This window comes from Mastigoproctus giganteus, chromosome 3, assembly GCF_048544385.1.
Source record: "Mastigoproctus giganteus isolate SK-2022 chromosome 3, ASM4854438v1, whole genome shotgun sequence".
NCBI lineage: Eukaryota > Metazoa > Arthropoda > Arachnida > Uropygi > Thelyphonidae > Mastigoproctus > Mastigoproctus giganteus.
The window spans coordinates 103,576,104-103,593,936 of NC_143577.1; the positions used below are offsets into that span (position 1 = coordinate 103,576,104).

The 17,833-nt window shown below is 38.1% G+C and overlaps 1 protein-coding gene across 3 annotated transcripts in view; it reads right to left on the reverse strand.

Annotated features, from left to right (window-relative positions):
• The window catches only part of LOC150088195 (ankyrin repeat domain-containing protein 17-like), a 1,023,061-nt gene that overhangs the window by 690,342 nt on the left and 314,886 nt on the right, over window positions 1-17,833 (reverse strand). For all 3 annotated transcript variants that reach the window (XM_090369376.1, XM_090369375.1, XM_090369377.1), the window contains exon 13: window positions 12,234-12,383. In XM_090369376.1, the coding sequence (XP_090225502.1) occupies window positions 12,234-12,383 (150 nt within the window). The remainder of the gene's footprint in view (window positions 1-12,233; window positions 12,384-17,833) is intronic.

Below are 17,833 nucleotides of genomic sequence, written 5' to 3' on the forward strand. Positions count from 1 at the left end.
TTTTTACAACTTGTTAATCTAAATAACTCTATCTAGAATGTTTTTATCATTTTATGCTTTATTAACTTTTTATATTGCATACTCTTTCACAATAATATATAAACAATTATAATGTATAGTTTTACATTTTACACCTTTTTAACTTGGCGCATTATAGCCTTAGATGCTAATGCACCATAAAATCCTAAAACAAACAGTTCTGTGTAGGATTTAAAAGTTTGTAATTTTGTGGAAATTGGAATTCAAATAATTTGATAATTCAATAATTTGGAACAAGCACATGGTATAGAGCGATGAATTAAATTGAGGATAGGGAAGGGAGAAAGGAGTATTTAAATAAATAAATAAAGATGAAAAATAGCAATAAAAGTAGGATAGTAGGAATGTTCATATAACCCTCATATAAACTAATAGATTTAGGAATGGGAAGAACATTAAAAATAGAAAGCAGACAGATAAAAAAGCAAAGAAAAAGTTATTAAATAACACTAAGCTAGCTGGGGTTGTGAAGCCCAACCTTATAGAATGGGCTTTGTACATGTTAATATAAAAGGGAGATAATACCAAATGCTTGTATTGTAAGGAAAAAGCAGGTGTAGAAATATGTAAGTTGAAACATATTGAGAAATTAACCTAAAATGAAACTGAAAGTATAATAAGAAAGTGAATGATAGCAATATACAGTATTCCAAATCAATTGTGAGTATTTCATTAAAAAAATAATAATTGTATATTTCTTTTCTATATATATATATATGATCAAATTAATCCAAAAATTAAATAGAGAAATAAAAATTACTGAAATATATAGTAAAATAAATAAGAAAAATAACAGAAAAAGCTAACAACAGTGGTAGCAGAAAAGCACAATCCACTACATGTTGTGTATAATAAGCTAAATTAAAATAGGATATTGCCAGTAGCATGGCAATATCAGTAAAATGAACTGAACCAAATAAAATACCAATTTCGGAAAAATATGGGGGAGGGGGGGGGGGGGGAGTAAAGAAGAAAAGGGTAGTGTTGAAGCAATGTTCCTAAAATAATTTAGAAATTAAGCCAATTAAGAGAAATTTAGCAGCACCCCCTCGATGGCACCCGTTTCCAAATTATGTGAAATCTCACTAAAAGGGAAACGTAAACTAACAACATTACATGACCAAGTAAACTGAAAATTAATAAAATAAAATAGAAATAGACTGACCATTATGCCCCATCTCAACAGAGGACTATGAGGTCAGGGAATCACTGCATTTCGAACACTAAACAAATCCATGCAATGACGGAATGATACTAAGATCAAACCACCGATGCAATAGATTTGCATAGTGGTGGTCCTTATGCAGCAAAAAATAATAAAACAGAAAGCCTAGTACTCGCATGGCCACACCACACAACTAACAAAACAATAGTTGAACTGAAATATGTTGTTGTTGTTGTATGTTTTACGGCACACACAACAGCAGCTATAGACCATTATGCGCCAAACAATGGTAGGAGGTAACAGGCTTTATTAAAAGTGAGATATGTGCATTATGTGAGATTTAAGCATTATATACTGTCATAGCATTTTATCCTTTTTAGGAAAGTGAAAACTGCATCAATGCTTCTTCCTTTCGGTTCGAGCGGAAACTAGATGGCCAAGACTGGAGTTTCGGTTTAATCTGAAAAAGTTTGTTGCCTTCTTGGTTTTGCCAGATGGTTTGCCAGTAAATCATACTTGGCTTTGTTATAAGACTTTTATAATCGGTGAAAGGAATTTTGAAAGATTCATCAATTGGTTGCACAGTAGATTTGGCTGCATGGTCAGCACTCTCATTGCCAGGTATGCCAACATGGCTAACAACCCAACAAAATTTTATTACTTTCGTGTTCTTAGCTAGATGAGCCAGCAAGTTTTGAATATTACCAAGTAGGTAGTCATGATGCTTTCTTGGTTGCTGTAAAGCAAGAAGGGCACTCAGAGAGTCGGTAAAAATAATACTATGGGTAAACTGCTGCAACTTTATAGTTTCTAGGGCCATTTGAATGGCATGAAGTTCAGCAGTAAAGATACTGCATTCTAAAGGTAACTGATTAGAGATTATAGATGATGGAAGAACAACAGCAGCACCAACGTGGTGATCAGTTTTGGAACCGTCTGTGTATATCCTGGTATAAGATTCATATTTCTCAAGTAGAGATTTATGAAGCTGGTTTACATTCTGTGAAGAAAGAATACTTTTCCCCTCTTCTTGAAGGACAGATCACAGGTGGCAGGGCAAAAAGCCCATGGAGGAGTCGTGAAACTAGTGGTGGCTATTTTATAAAGGAGAAGCTGCCAATTATCAAGTAGTGAGCAAAGACGTATGCCAGCGGGTCAATTTATTGATGGATAAACGGCATACAAGTTCTCCCAATCTGGTGTAAATAGATGTTTCCACGATGGATGCAGGGGTTGGCTTTTTATTTTGATAGCATAATTTAGCTGTTAGTTTGTTATTTGGTTTTTAGGAGCATTAGCAACTAAGGCCATATTGCTCCGGGATATGCGGTGGTCATTCTCTTGACCTTTCCGCAACCTCCGTATTTGGTGGTGACGGGCTCGAACCCCGGTCTAATCAAGAAGCGTGTGTGTGTGCTACGCACTGCTGCTCCTTCCCACCTGGCTACGGAGGCGCCGCATAATTTAGCAGTAAAATTTGTCTTCATAGAGAGAGTGGGGGATCGTGAGCTTCAGCATACAGGCTCTGCACAGGAGATGTGCGGTAGGCTCCAAGAGCAATGCGAAGGCCACTATGGTGAATAGGGTCCAAAGCCCTCAAAATGCTAGGTCTAGCAGAGTTGTAAACCTGTCTTACAATAGCATGATATAAATGAAGGAGTGTTTGACGGTCAGCACCCCCATGTAGCTGATAATACTCTCAAAATGTTTAATTTCTTGAAACAGGTGGCTCTAAGTTGTTTAATATGGTCAAGAAAGGTCAATTTTTTATCTAAAGTTAACCCAAGGAATCGAATGGTAGGCACAACAGGTATATCATGGTTCCCCAGCTTTAGAAGTGGGTCAGGGTAGAGATTGCAAAACCCGTTATCTGTAGCACGTTGTAATCTTATTAAGGGCTCCTTGCAGTTGTCTCTCAATCATTCTCATGTTCTGTGAGTGACAAGATATACTAACATCATCTGCATATAAAGTAGTAAATACAGTGGCCGGAATGACCTTGGTAATTGAGTTGATTTTTATAATGAATAGAGTGGCACTTAAAACTGAGCCCTGTGGAACACCTTCTTCTTGGACGAATTTTCAGGAAAGAGTGAATTGAATATGGACCTGGAAGGATCGCTGCTTCAAAAAGTTCTGTATGAATCTTGGCATATTACCCCTGAAGCCTAATGCATATAGATCACAGAGAAATTCCATATCGCCAAGCCATGTCAAAAGCTTTCCCAACGTCTAAATAAACTGTAGTCAAATGTTCCTTCCTTAAGAAGGCATTGCGAATCTGGTTTTCCATTTTTATCAAGAGGTCTAAAGTTGATCTACCTGTATGAAATCCACACCGATAAATTGATGAGGTTGTATTTGGTCAGCACCCAGGTGAGACGAGTTTACCATATTTTCCATTATTTTTCCCATACAGCTGGTGAGGGCAATAGGTCGATAGTGACGCGGGTTGATTGGATCCTTGCCAGGTTTTAATAATGCTATGACATACGAGTGTTGCCAGTTATCACGGAAAGTATTTTCTGTGAAAACCCGGTTATATAGCTGAAGTAAGACATGAAGCGACTTTTCGCTCAGCTCTTTCAACATGACATAGGGAATTCTGTCAGGTCCAGCAGCACTGTGTTTCGAGCTGTTAAGAGCAAGCCGTAGTTCAATTATGATAAAGGGACAGCTGTACATTTGATAGTGGTCTGTGTTAAAATTTAGGGTCTGCTTTTCAGCAAGGGACTTTAATTTCTGAATGTTTGGTGAGTACGAGGATACGGCAGAGGTTTCAGCAAAGGATTCTACAAGAGTGTTAGCTATGTCTTGAGGCAGTGAAACATCATTGCCTTTTATGTTCAGTATTGATAGATGAAAAGGAGGATATTTATTATTATACATTTCTATAATATTTTTCCAGATGGTCTGTGTTTTAGTGGACCATGTAATAGTTGAAACAAAGCGTTTCCATGACTCTCTTTTACTTACATGATGAATGCGTCTAGCATTGGCTCTGGCTTTCTTAAAGAGTACTAGATTAGCAGCAGTAGGGATTTTGCAAAATTTATTCCAGGCTTTATTTTTCTCCCATTTAGCTTGATTGCATTCATTGTTCCACAAGGGTTTTGATCTTATGCTATGACTTGTGGACACTCTTGGTATTGCTGCTTCGGTGGCCAGTAATATTTGATTTGTTACATAATCAAACGCATTATTTATTGACACATTTGAAACAGCTATTTTTTCCAGGATGGCTAGTTGCCTATATTTTACCCAATCAGCTTTGGCAAAGTTCCATTTGGCAGCTTCATTATAACAAGGTGGTGAATTTGATTCCACATGACAGACTATTGGATAATGGTCACTACCCAGTAAACTGTCATGAACAGACCAATCAAATAGCGGAAAAAGGACTGGTGAGCATAGGGAGAGAGCAATTGCTGAGCTTGACCCAGAAGGTAGATGAAAATAAGTGGGTAAACCAGTATTCAATAGTGCCAGATTAAATTTATCTAAAAGCTTTTCTAGTATTTTCCCTTGTTTATCATGTATTCTATCACCCCATAGAGGATTATGTGCGTTAAAATCTCCCATGATGCAAAAGGGAGGAGGGAGCTGAGATACAACAGTTTCAAGATCAGTGTAAGAAATATCTTGGTTAGGGGAAAGATATAAGGAGACAATGGTAAAAGAAAAACAAAAGGATATTCAAGCAGCTACTGCTTCTAGATTTGTTTGTAACATTAATGGTCGGGAAGGGATATTGGAGCTGACTACAAGTGCAACCCCTCCATGAGCCGAATTGCTTACATGAGAAACTCTATCTTTTCTGTAGATAACATGAGGTAGCAACAGAAGCTGTTAAGTTAGTTTCTTGGAGGCAGAAGGTAACTGGGTTATACTGGAGAAGGAGATCCCGAATGTCATCAAGGTTGGTGCGATACCCTCTACAATTCCATTGAAGAAAACTGGGCATTATTTGGGTGAAGTGTGGTCCTCGGTTTCTGTCCGAGGTACTGTTGGCTTATGGTGATCAGATTTTCTTTTTGGAAAGTATGGTTTTCCTGTTTCCATCTCTTCTTCTGGGAAGAGATCAAGAACGGAGTCTTCGCTGTCAGCGTTTCCTTCCATTTCTATCGAATCAGTTTTAGTAGTACCACCACCTTTTGAGTACATTGGGTTATTGTTTGAATGCGGAACAGTGATTGGCGTGTTAACAGCCTTGTTTGATTTATATGGTTTACCAGAAAGGGGCACAGCTTCCAAAATTGACCGAGCCCAATCTGACATTGATTTGTCTGGGAGAAACGTTACCTCAGTTTGAGTACCAGTCGTTATTGTTCTTTGCACAGTACTGGTTACCGCAGTTGGCTTTTGTACTACTTCAGCGAAGCTGGGTTGAGTGTTAAATTGAGCCTGTACAGATTTTTTAGCTTCTTGGTACGAGATGTTTTTTTTGGCTTTGACCCGTTGAATGTTTTTTCCTTTTCCCAAAGGGGACAATCTCTGTAGTAGGTAGTATGTGGACCATTACAATTTGAGCATTTGTGCTGCTCTGCTTTGCAGTCGGAGTGATTGTGCTCACATGAACTGCAATTGGCACAAGTGGCTGAACCTCTACACACGTTTTGGAATGCCCAAATTTTTGGCATTTAAAACAGCGTGTGGGGTTAGGAATGTACAATTTTATTTGACAATTCAGATAACCTGCTTTGATGGATGCTGGAGGTTTGAGACTATCAAATGTTAGTATTATATTCCGAGTTGAAACTAGAGCATTATCTTGTTTTGTGTATATGCGCTTTACATGCACAATTCCCTGGTCTTGCAATTCATTTTTCAACTCTTCTTCTGAGACATTTATGAGATCCCACTCAGCTATTACACCCCTGGAGGTGTTTAGAGTAGCATGAGGGGAGACAGTAATCAATAATCCTCCAAAGGATGTTAGTTTTTGGAGCCGTTGTGATTGCCGTTCATCTGAGACCTCAATGAGCAAGTCTCCCGATCTCAGACGCTTAGTTGTTTTCAGAGATCCTATTAGGTTTTCTAGGTATTTCTGAATTTTAAAAGGTGAGAGACTACCAAGAGACTGTTCTTGAGTTGAATACAATACAAGGTGCATTAGATGCCTTCTTTGTACACTGTCAGTTTTTTGACGTTTAGCACTGCATGAGTTAGAGTCTTCTATCTCATGAGCAGACATATTAGGATCCCTATGTCCTGTAGGGGAAATCATTTTGCTCCTTTTAGCCACAGAAAGATAGCTTTTCTTTCCAGGTTACCGGCCCCACCACGGGGGGGGGGGGGGGGAGCAGTGCCACAAGGGTAACCAAGCGGCTGAGTTAGTTTGGTTAGTAAGATTAACAAGAAACAGAAAGGTGAATTTCTTTCCTGGAACTCTGCCTACTTTTTTGTAGTGCAAAAGTTTCTCAATACAAATAAATAAAGAAAATTGTGTTTAAAACCTAAAGAAAACTATTTGCTTTGCACACGCAATATATAGATCGCTTGGAAATCGCTTGGCTACACTAATAATCGCTTGGCACCTGGGGCCAACTGAAAATATAGAAACAAATTAGACTATAGATGGCAGTACAAACGCAGTGTTAGCACACCGTCACGCTACCCCCCCTCATTTAAATATGATCAAATTAATCCAAAAATTAAATAGAGAAATAAAAATTATAGAAATATATATTAAAATAAATAAGAAAAATAATAGAAAAAGCTAACATCGGTAGTAGCAGAAAAGCACATTCTACTACATGTTGCATATAACAAGCTAAATTAAAATAGGATATTGCCAGTAGCATGGCAAACCAGTAGAGTGAAAATGAACTGAACCAATTAAAATAACAATAACGGAAAAATATGGGGGGAAGAAGAAAAGGGTAGTGTTGAAGCTTTGTTTGTTATTTGGTTTTTAAAAGCATTAGCAACTAAGGCCATATTGCTCCGGGATATGCGGTGGTCATTCCCTGACCTTTCCGCATCCTCCGTATTTTGTGGTGACGGGCTGGAACCGTGGTCTAATCAAGAAGCGTGTGCTACGCACTGCTGCTCCTTCCCACCTGGCTATGGAGGCACTTAGTGTTGAAGCAACATTCCCTTTCTGTTTTATTTTTCGTTGCATGCGGACCACCACTATGCAAATCTATTGCATCAGCAGTTTGATGTTAGTATCATTCCATTGTTGCATGGATTTGTTTAACATTCAAAATGCAGTGATTCCCTGACTATTATTGGCCTTGTGGTCCTCTGTTGAAATTGGGCATAATGGTCAGTCTATTTTATTTTATTTTATTAATTTTCAGTTTACTTGGTCGTTTAATGTTGTTAGTTTACGTTTCCATTTTAGTGAGATTTCACATAATTCGGAAACGGGTGCCATCAAGTGGGCATTTCTAATTTCTAATTTCTAAATTATTTTAGGAACGTTGCTTCAACACTACCCTTTTTTTCTCCCCCCCCCCCATATTTTTCTGTTATTGTTATTTTATTTGGTTCAGTTCATTCCTCACTCTACTGGTTTGTCATGCTGCTATTTTAATTTAGGTTATATATATATATGTTAAATGTATTCAAAACATGCTGAGAAACGAACGTGAAACGAAACTGAAAGTATAATAAGAAAGTGAACGATACCTGGAGTTTTTAAGTAATGTGTAGCAGAAATAAGCTGGCAGGAAAAATATACGTAGGTGAAGGAAAAAGCTGAGGAAATGAAGCACACAAATTTAGTAGAGTAGATGAATGCACGTAAACCCTTAATCACGTTAGTAATATATCTACATGATGAAACAGTTGCTTTTTGGTCTCCTTCTACTACTATGGACAAGTATAGAAATGCAGTTCCTGATATATGGTCAGATGTAGTCCCCTGATGAAACACCTGATCATATATCAATATTTGCTTCGGATGACAGATTCTGGACATTTGCCTTATCGAGGCAGTTTAGGTGGGTCGGAAAACTGATAGCTTGGGGGGATACAAGGACTAATAGTTTAACAGTAGCCGTAGGCAGAGGTGAAGGTGATTTTTGCACAACTTCTATTAGAATAAGTAGTGACCTGGAGCGAGGGGTGTTGGGAGTTTCAGGGACGGATGGCAGTCATCGTGAAACAGGTGGGTATATGGGATGTGTTAGAGTAATTAAGAATAGGTGCATGTATACTTGCATGTATACCAATGCTAGAAGTATAGTAAATAAATTTGATGAATTTGAAGTGTTGGTCAAGACATCAAAGGCGGATATTGTTGGGATATCAGAGACGTGGTGTCACACAGATATAAGGAATGCCGAACTGGAACTTGGGGAGTACAATGTGTACAGAAAGGATAGACAGGATAGGAAGGGAGGAGGTGTTATGCTGTTAATAAAGAAAAACATAAAATCAAAAGAAGTGCATCCAGTTGATATAGATGAACAGTGCACTGTTGAGTCAGTTTGGTGTGACATAAGCACTGCGAAAGCAAAAATTAAAGTAGGAGTGTGTTATAGGCCTAATGACTTGAATGGGTACAATGAGCAATTGTACAGAGAAATAGAGTGGGCTAGTAAATCGGAATGTCTTATAATGGGGGAATTTAACTTCCCAGATATTGACTGGAACTTGTGGGTTGGGCACTCACACACTAGTCAGACTTTTGTGGATTTATTGGGTGATTGTTTTCTGCAGCAGCATGTTCGAGAGGCAACCAGAGAAAGTAATACTCTTGATCTGGTTATCAGTAGTGATCATTCATGTATTAGGAATTTGCAGATAAAAGAACCACTAGGTGGCAGTGATCACAGTGTACTGACGTAGGATTTACTTAAAGATTTAATTACCATCAGGGGTAAAGGAAAGGGTTTTTGCTTCCGTAAAGATGACTACAGTGGTCTCCAACAGTTTTTAAATTCTGTACAGTGGGATCAACTGACGATGTTACCCACAGTAAATTCTAAGTGGGAAGCATTCAAGGAATTAATCGTGGAAGCTACTAAAAGGTTCATACCTATTAAGAAATATTGTTCAAGGTTTAGGCCTAAATGGTTGTCAAATGAAATAATGAGACTCGTAACAGAGAAGAAAAATGCATGGGATGCATATAAATTATCAAGCGACTCAGAAGCCTATGGCAGATATAAGTTAATCTGTAATCAGGTCACAAAGGAGGTTCGGCAGGCGAAGGCAGATTACGAGAAATCCTCGGCAAAAGATAAGAAAAACAGCAAGGATTTCATTACTTATATAAACTCTAAAAGGAAGGGGATGAATCTGATTGGTCCACTTGACATCGATGGTTCGACTGTTGATGATCCTGCTCAGATAGCAAACAAATTGAATGAGTATTTTGCATCTACATTCACACGTGAGGAATTATTAAGGATTGAAAATGGCAGAAGGTTATCAAATTGTAGCAAATAACTTAATGATTTTGTAATAACTGAGAGCAAAGTGGAAGAGAAATTGTTGAAGTTAAACGTAAGAAAAGCACCTGGGGTGGATGGGATCTATCCAGTTATATTAAAGGAGGCGGCAAAGCAACTAAGCAAACCCTTAGCCATAATTATGAGAGCATCCTTGGACTCAGGGGAGGTTCCCACAGACTGGAGATGTGCAAATGTATCCCCAATTCACAATGGGGGATCGAAGGGTGACACGAGTAATTACAGACCAGTTAGTTTAACTTCTGTTCCGGGTAAAATAATGGAGTCGCTGGTTAAAGATGCACTGCAGGATCATCTAGACAAGACTGCAGCAATAATTCAGACACAGCATGGGTTTGTTAAGGGAAAGTCTTGTCTGACAAATTTGATAGGATATTATGATGTGGTTACAAAGGAACTGGATGCAAAAAAATAATTCTGATATCATATATTTGGATTTCAGGAAAGCTTTTGACACTGTTGCACATGGAAGACTATTGTACAAATTGGATCAGAATGGTATTAAGGGTAAGTTGCTACAATGGATAAAAGGATGGTTAAGTGGGAGAAGACAGAGGGTGGTAATCAATGGGTGCTGCTCTTCTTGGACTAATGTTATTAGTGGAGTCCCACAGGGTTCGGTGTTGGGTCCACTGTTGTTTTGCATATTTATCAATGATATTGATGAAGGTATATCAGGCTTAATGTCAAAGTTTGCAGATGATACAAAGGTTGGCAGGGTTTGTTAATGACAGTAATTCCAGTGTGCTACTGCAACAGGATCTAGATAATTTGGGCATATGGGCTAAGAAGTGGCAACTGAAGTATACCCTTGACAAATGCAAAGTACTACATATGGGTAGAAGTAACCCCAGAGAAACGTACCAACTGTGTGGTACTACACTTAAGGTGGTAGAAAATGAAAAACACCTGGGAGTAATTGTGCAGTCAGATATGAAGTTTTCTGAGCAATGCAGACAGGCTGCCAGGGCAGGTCATGGGGTTTCGTCAATGATATATAGGAATTTTGCTAGCAGGGAAAAGGAGGTGATTATCCCTCTGTATAAGGCAATGGTCAGGCCACGGCTTGAGTACTGCGTACAGGTTTGGAGGCCTCATTTTAGGAAGGATGTAGATTTACTTGAGCGTGTACAGAGAAGGGCAACAAGATTGGTGAGGGGAATGAAAGGATCCTCTTACCAAGAGAGGCTTAAGTTCTGCAAATTGCAGTGGCTGGAGACTAGGCACCTGCGCGGTGATCTGATTGAGGTATATAAGGCCTTGAATGGGTTCAGCACGCTGAATTCTGATGGGATCCTTACACTTGTTCAGATTAAGGGGGCATAAATTCAAATTAAGAAAAGACAGATGTAGAATAGATGTGCAGAAATTTTCCTTTAGCCAGCGGGTGGTTAATTGCTGGAACATACTTCCATCTGTCGTTGTGGAAGTTGATAGGTTGAATAAATTTAAGGGGGAACTGGACAGGCATTTGGAGGGAATGGTGTGATTTTTTTTTTTTTTTTGGCTGATGCTGCATAAGCTCATACATTTGCTTTCTTGCATCACATGCCACTACTACTACTACTACTACTTATATTCAACCTCTATCTAAATATGTTTTTCCCCCATATCTGATGACAGCTGTACTACTTTTTATTTTTTATTTTAATTTTTATTTTTGTTTTATTTGTTTTACTGTACTAATTTTACTTATCAGTTCACCCACCTATTGGCTTTGTAATTCAGCCCATAATTTTCTTAATTCATCATAATTTTTAGGATATTAACATTCTTTCACCTCTCGTATATCTACTACACGTCCTTTTCTACTATGCTCACCCTTCTAGTTACTGGCACTTTGGGGCGCCTTAGTAGCCAGGTGGGCAGGAGCAGCAGTGCATAGCACACGCTTCTTGATTAGATTGGGGTTCGAGCCCATGACCACCCTATACAGAGGATGCGGGAAGGTCAGGGAATGACCACCACATATCCCTGGAGCAGTATGGCCTTAGTTGCTAATTCTCCTAAAAAAAAAAAAAACCAAAATAACTGGCACTTTGTGTAATTTTCACATCTGTTTATGCATACTTTATATATATATATATGGAAAAAAGGTCAGTTTTTTCCATTATATATAGATAAAATGGAAAAAACTATGTTAGGATGATAAGTAGGAAACTTTGTTTCAAAATAAATAATTAAAAAAGTTTCCACTGTAAATTCAGAGTTGGTAGCTATGGTAATGGCATCATGATACCTTACACTTATGCTAATCAAAAATACACCTCTGATACTTCCTGTCTGCAGGCTTTTATATATTTTTCATTGCTTTATCTTGTTTAGCTTTTTTCCTTAATAACATCCTCAAGTGACTGAATTAATCCTTTAGAGGCTTTCTCCAAGTTTCCATAGATTATTTAGTGACTCCTGAATTTTGTATCATATTTCAGTATATACAATGCCAACAGATTATGAAGGTGGGTTCTACTATTAATCTTTAATATTTTGCTCTTCTGCACATGATATATCATACCTGAAAATCAGTATTCTAATATTTTTTAATGAATTAATTTATTACATTTAAAAGATATATGATAAACAGTATAGTAATATTTGCTTACCTCTGCAGCTTCAACAGCTTGAGTGGTAAGCTGAGACAAATCAGGGGGTGGAGGAGGTGAGGCCAACAAATTATTAGGATAATCTAGAAGTAACTGAACTACAGCTGTATGCCCTCCTTTTGAAGCTTCTATAAGCATTGTTGAGTTATCCTGAAATAAAGGTTCATGTATTAGAGAAAACAAATTCTAGTGCTGCTCTCTCCTATAAGAGGTGCAAAAAATTTAATCTAAAGTTGAGTTGCTAATGCATTTACAAATTATATTTCAAAATGAAGAAAATAAGAAGCTAACAAACTAAATGAATATTTTGCATTGACATTCACACATGAGGAGTTATTCAGGGAGGGGAATGCCAGATGTGAACTAAACTCTGGCAGTGAGCTAGATAATCTTGTAATAACTGAGAGTAAAGTGGAGGAGAAATTGTTGAAGATAAACACAAGAAAGGCACCTGGGGTGGATGGAATCTATCCAGTTATATTAAAAGAGGCAGCAAAGGAAGTAAGCAAACCCTTAGCCATAATTATGAGAGCTTCCCTGGATTCAAGGGACATATCCATGGACTGGAGATGTGCAAATGTGACCCGAATCCACAAAGGAGGATCAAAGGGATACACAGGTAATTAACAGACTTGTCAGTTTAACTTCTGTTCCAGGGAAATTAATGGAGGCACTGGTTAAAGAAGCATTCCAGGATCATCTAGAGAAGACTTCAGTTTTAGTTTGGACACAGCATGGGTTTGTTAAGGGGAAGTTTTGTCTGACTAATTTGATTGGATACTATGATGTAGTCACAAAGTCACAAATATATGATATCAAAGTATCATAAACTTTGATATCATATATTTGGATCTTAGAAAAGCCTTTGATACTGTTGCACATGGAAGACTGTTGCAAAATTGGAGCAGTGTGGCATTGGAGGCAAACTGCTATGGATAAAGGGATGGTTGAGTGGGAGAAGACAGAGTGGTAATCAATGGACACTGCTCTTCGTGGAATAATGTAATTAGTGAAGTCCCTCAGGGTTCAGTGTTGGTCCATTGTTGATTTCTGTATTTATAAATGATATTGATGTTGGTATATCAGTCTTAATGTCCAAGTTTGCAGACGATACAAAGGTTGGCAGAGTTGTTAATGACACTAATGACAGTACACTGCTGCAACAGGATCTAGAAAAGTTGAGCAGATGGGCTGAGAGGTGGAAAATGAAGTTTAACATTGACAAATATAAAGTACTACATATGGGAAGCAGTAATCCCAGAGTAAAGTATCAATTCTGCGGTACCACACTGACAGTGGTAGAGAATGGTGTCTTTTTCAATGGTATACAGGAATTTTTCTAGCAGGGATAAGGAGGTGATTATCCCCTTGTATAAGGCAATGGTCAGGCCACACCTTGAGTACTGGATACAAGTCTAGAGGCCTCATTTTAAGAAGGATGTAGAGCTGTTGGAATGAGTACAGAGAACGGCAACAAGATTAGTGAATGGAACAAAGGGTTGCTCTTACTAAGAAATGCTTTAAGTTTTGCAAATTACAATGTCTGGAGACTAGGCACTTGCAAGGTGATCTGATTGGGTTGTTATAAAGCCATGAATGGTTTAAGCATGCTCAATGCAGATGGGATTCTTCCTCTTGCTCAGAATAATCGCCTGGAGGGCATAAATTCAAAGTGAAGAAAGACGGTTGTAGGATAGATGTGCGGAAGTTTGCCTTTAGCCAACGGGTGGTTGATTGCTGGAACAAACTTCAATCTGTCGTTGTAGAAGTTGATAGCTTAAATAGATTCAAGGCAGAACTTAACAAACATTTTCAGCGAGTGAATGGGTGAAATAAGGGGGGGGCTTAAAGGGGAACAGGTATCCTGTGTGTTATCAGACACTCAGCCTAAAACACTGATGGATCCAATATCTCTCTATTACAGAAGGTTTAGGAGAAGTCCGGTTGGCCTGCCTCCCTAAAATCCACTCATGCACACCTTCTCGATGGTAAGCCCTGTTACGTCACTTAGGTGGCAACGAACGTGTAGAGTGGTTCTCTTCAAGACGCCTGGTCAGCGTGAAGAGGAAAAGACCAAACCCTCCAGCACATGAAAGCACAACGAAACAAATGGCCCTCAGTCCCCAGCAGCTTTCACTCTCCCTCTTACGGCAGCGAGAGGATCAGAGTGGAAGCAGAGGGTGCTAAGAATCTCTGGGTACGACCAGGCTACCATGCACGGAAACTGAACTTGGCCTGTTATAACGTAAGAACACTCATTGGTGAAGACAGGATATTAGAGCTGGAAAAGAAATTGGAAAATGTGAATTGGAATATCATCGGTTTGGCTGAAACAAGAAGAAGAAATGAATCACTTATAAGTTTATCAAGTGGAAATCTGCAGTACACCAATGGAAAAACAGTGAAAGGAGTGAAGGTGGAGTTGGGTTTCTGGTCCATAAAGATTTTAAAAACAACATTTTGGAATTCAAAATTACATCAACAAGAGTGTCAAGACTAATACTCAAGATTTCTAAGAGATACAAGCTAAAGATTATAATGATTTATGCACCAACATCGAGCCATGATAATGAAGAGGTTGAAAAATTTTTACCGAAATTGAGAGTCTTCTAGATGAGCATAAAACCCACTACACTATTATTATGGGAGACTTCAATGCTAAGGTTGGAAAAAGACGAAACAGCGCAGAAAGGGGAACAATAGGAAATTTTGGAATTGGTGAAAGAAATGAAAGAGGTGAAAGACTTGTGGAATTTGCAGAATCTCAAGGATTGTCAGTAATGAACACTTTTTTCAAGAAAAGGATGAACAGAAAGTGGACATGGAAGAGTCCAAATGGATTAACTACTAATGAAATCAACTTCATCCTCACTAACAGAAGATATATTGTGAATGATGTTACTGTCCTGAATAAGGTAAATGTTGGAAGTGATCACAGAATGGTAAGATGTACACTTGATATAGATGTAGGAAAGGAAAGGAAAAAACTGACTCGAGTAAATAATACAAAAGTCTTTGAGATAACAGAAGAGGAGAAAAAGCAGTATGTACTGGAACTTAAGAACAAGTATGAGCTTCTGCAGACTGCTCAGGGCCAAGATATTGACGAGGAATATTACAACTTTCTGAAAGTGATAAAGCCCAAGAAACCTATAGGGAAACAGAAATCCAAAGAAGAAAAAATTAGTCAAGAAACACTTGTCATGATGAACCAAAGACGACAAATGAAGAGCAAGAAAAACACTGACAGGGAGAAAATTGAGTATACTGAGTTATGCAAAGCCATTAGAAAGAGACTCAGAGAGGACATAAGAATATTTAACACAAGAAAAGTAGAACAAGCATTAAGGGAAAACAAAGGAATTAAATCAGCAGCCATGAGCAGTAATACAGAAAGACAAATGATACTGAAACTGAAGAATAGTGATGGTGTACTTATAAACAGCAGAGAAGGCATAATTCAAATAGCAGAAGACTACTATAGAGAATTATACAGGGAGCAGGGGAATGATGCCAGCAGTGGGGAAGATGGATTGCAAAGTAGCAACACATACGACATACCCAATATTCTTCCTGATGAGGTAGAACATGCATTGAAGAAAATGAAGAATCTGAAAGCCCCGGGGGAAGATGAAGTTATTGTAGAGTTGTTAAAATTGGGAGGAAGAGACATAACACAAAAACTGGCAAGGCTCTTCACAAAGTGCATTAGAAAAGGTGTGACACCTAAGCAGTGGAATAATGCAATCATAGTTTTGCTGCATAAGAAAGGAGATAAATCAGAAATTGGAAATTATAGACCAATTAGCTTGCTATCCCACATCTACAAGTTGTGCACAAGGGTCATTACTAACAGATTAGAAAGAATACTTGATGAGAATAAACCGAAAGAGCAAGCTGGCTTTAGGACAGTATTCTCAACTATGGATCACCTTCATGTAATATCACAGCTAATGGAGAAAGCAAATGAATATAAAACACCATTATGCCTGGCATTTGTGGATTATGAAAAGGCATTTGACTCCAGACAGCATAAGGCAATGTTTCGGGCACTGGAAAGACAAGACATTGATACCCCATATATTATGATTTTGAAGAAAATATATGAGAGTACTACCTCCTTTATTAGACTAGACAAAGACAGTAGCAAATTTAAAAACGAGAAAGGAGTTCGACAAGGAGACACAATATCTCCGAAGCTGTTTACTGCTGCCCTTGAGGAAGCTTTCAGAAGATTAGACTGGTCGCAGAAAGGAGTCAATGTGAACGGAGAGTACCTAAACCATTTATGATTTGCAGATGACATTGTGGTCATTAGCCACGATCCCAACGAATTAGAGGAAAATCTTAATCAGTTATGCACAGCTAGTAAGGATTTTGGACTAAAGATGAATATGGCTAAAACAAAAGTAATGATGAACAAGTATGCCACAGAAAGGGAAATAATGATTGAAGGAGCAGTAATTGAAAAGGTGGAGTCATATACTTATCTGGGACAAGTCATTAGCTGTAATAATGATAAATGGCTGGAAGTCAAGAGAAGAATAAATTTTGGATGGATAGCATTCAGGAAATATAGTCACATACTGAAGAGCAATATCCCAGTTTGTCTGAAACGTAAAATAATGAATCAATGTATACTCCCCACCATGACTTATTGAAGTGAAACTTGGGCACTCACCAAAAGAATGGAAGAGAAGCTGAGAACTACACAACGAAGAATGGAACAAATCATATTGGGAATCAGACTGTTAGATAAGAAGAGAAACACATGGATTAGGCAACAAACTCAAGTAAAGGACATTCTGATCAAAACTAAAGAACTAAAATGGTCTTGGGCAGGACACATAGCTCGAAGACATGATGACAGATGGACTAAGAAAATAACAGAATGGTATCCAAGATTAGCTAGAAGAAAACCTGGAAGACAAAGGCGGAGATGGATAGATGAAATTCATGAGTTTGTGGGTAGTAAATGGATGGCCAGTGCTCAAAACAGAAGGAACTGGAAAGTTGCTGGAGAGGCCTTCATCCTGCAGTGGATTGAAAATGGCTGATGATGATGATGAAGGGGTGGTTTTTTTTTTTGGGCTGATGCTATATAAGCTTGCTTTCTTGCATCATGTTCCTTTGCTAATGCTAATATGTTTGCTGGTAAAAAAATGACTTTTACATTCTCACATAATGTACCAAGTGTAGTTGGATGACCTGGAGCATTATCTAAGATCAATGATGCTTTAAAAGCAATAGTTATTCTTGCAATAATTTTCAGCAGCTGGGCAAAAATATGTTGAAAACCAGTCTTCAAAAAGAACTTTGGTCACCCACGCTTTCTTATTTGAACTTCACAAAAACAGGAAACGATGGCTGATTGTAACCTCTAAGAGCACAAGGATTCAAGGAACAATAAATGAGCATTGGTTTCAATTTGAAATCTCCTTCTGCATTGTCTCCCAATAAAAGTGTTAGACAATCCTTAGCCACTTTATATCCAGGTCGACTTTTTTTCTTTTTTGGAAATATAAGTTCTGGAAGGCATTCTTTTCCAAAATAAATCAGTTTCATCAATATTAAAAATTTGTTGGTCTCTGTATCCACCT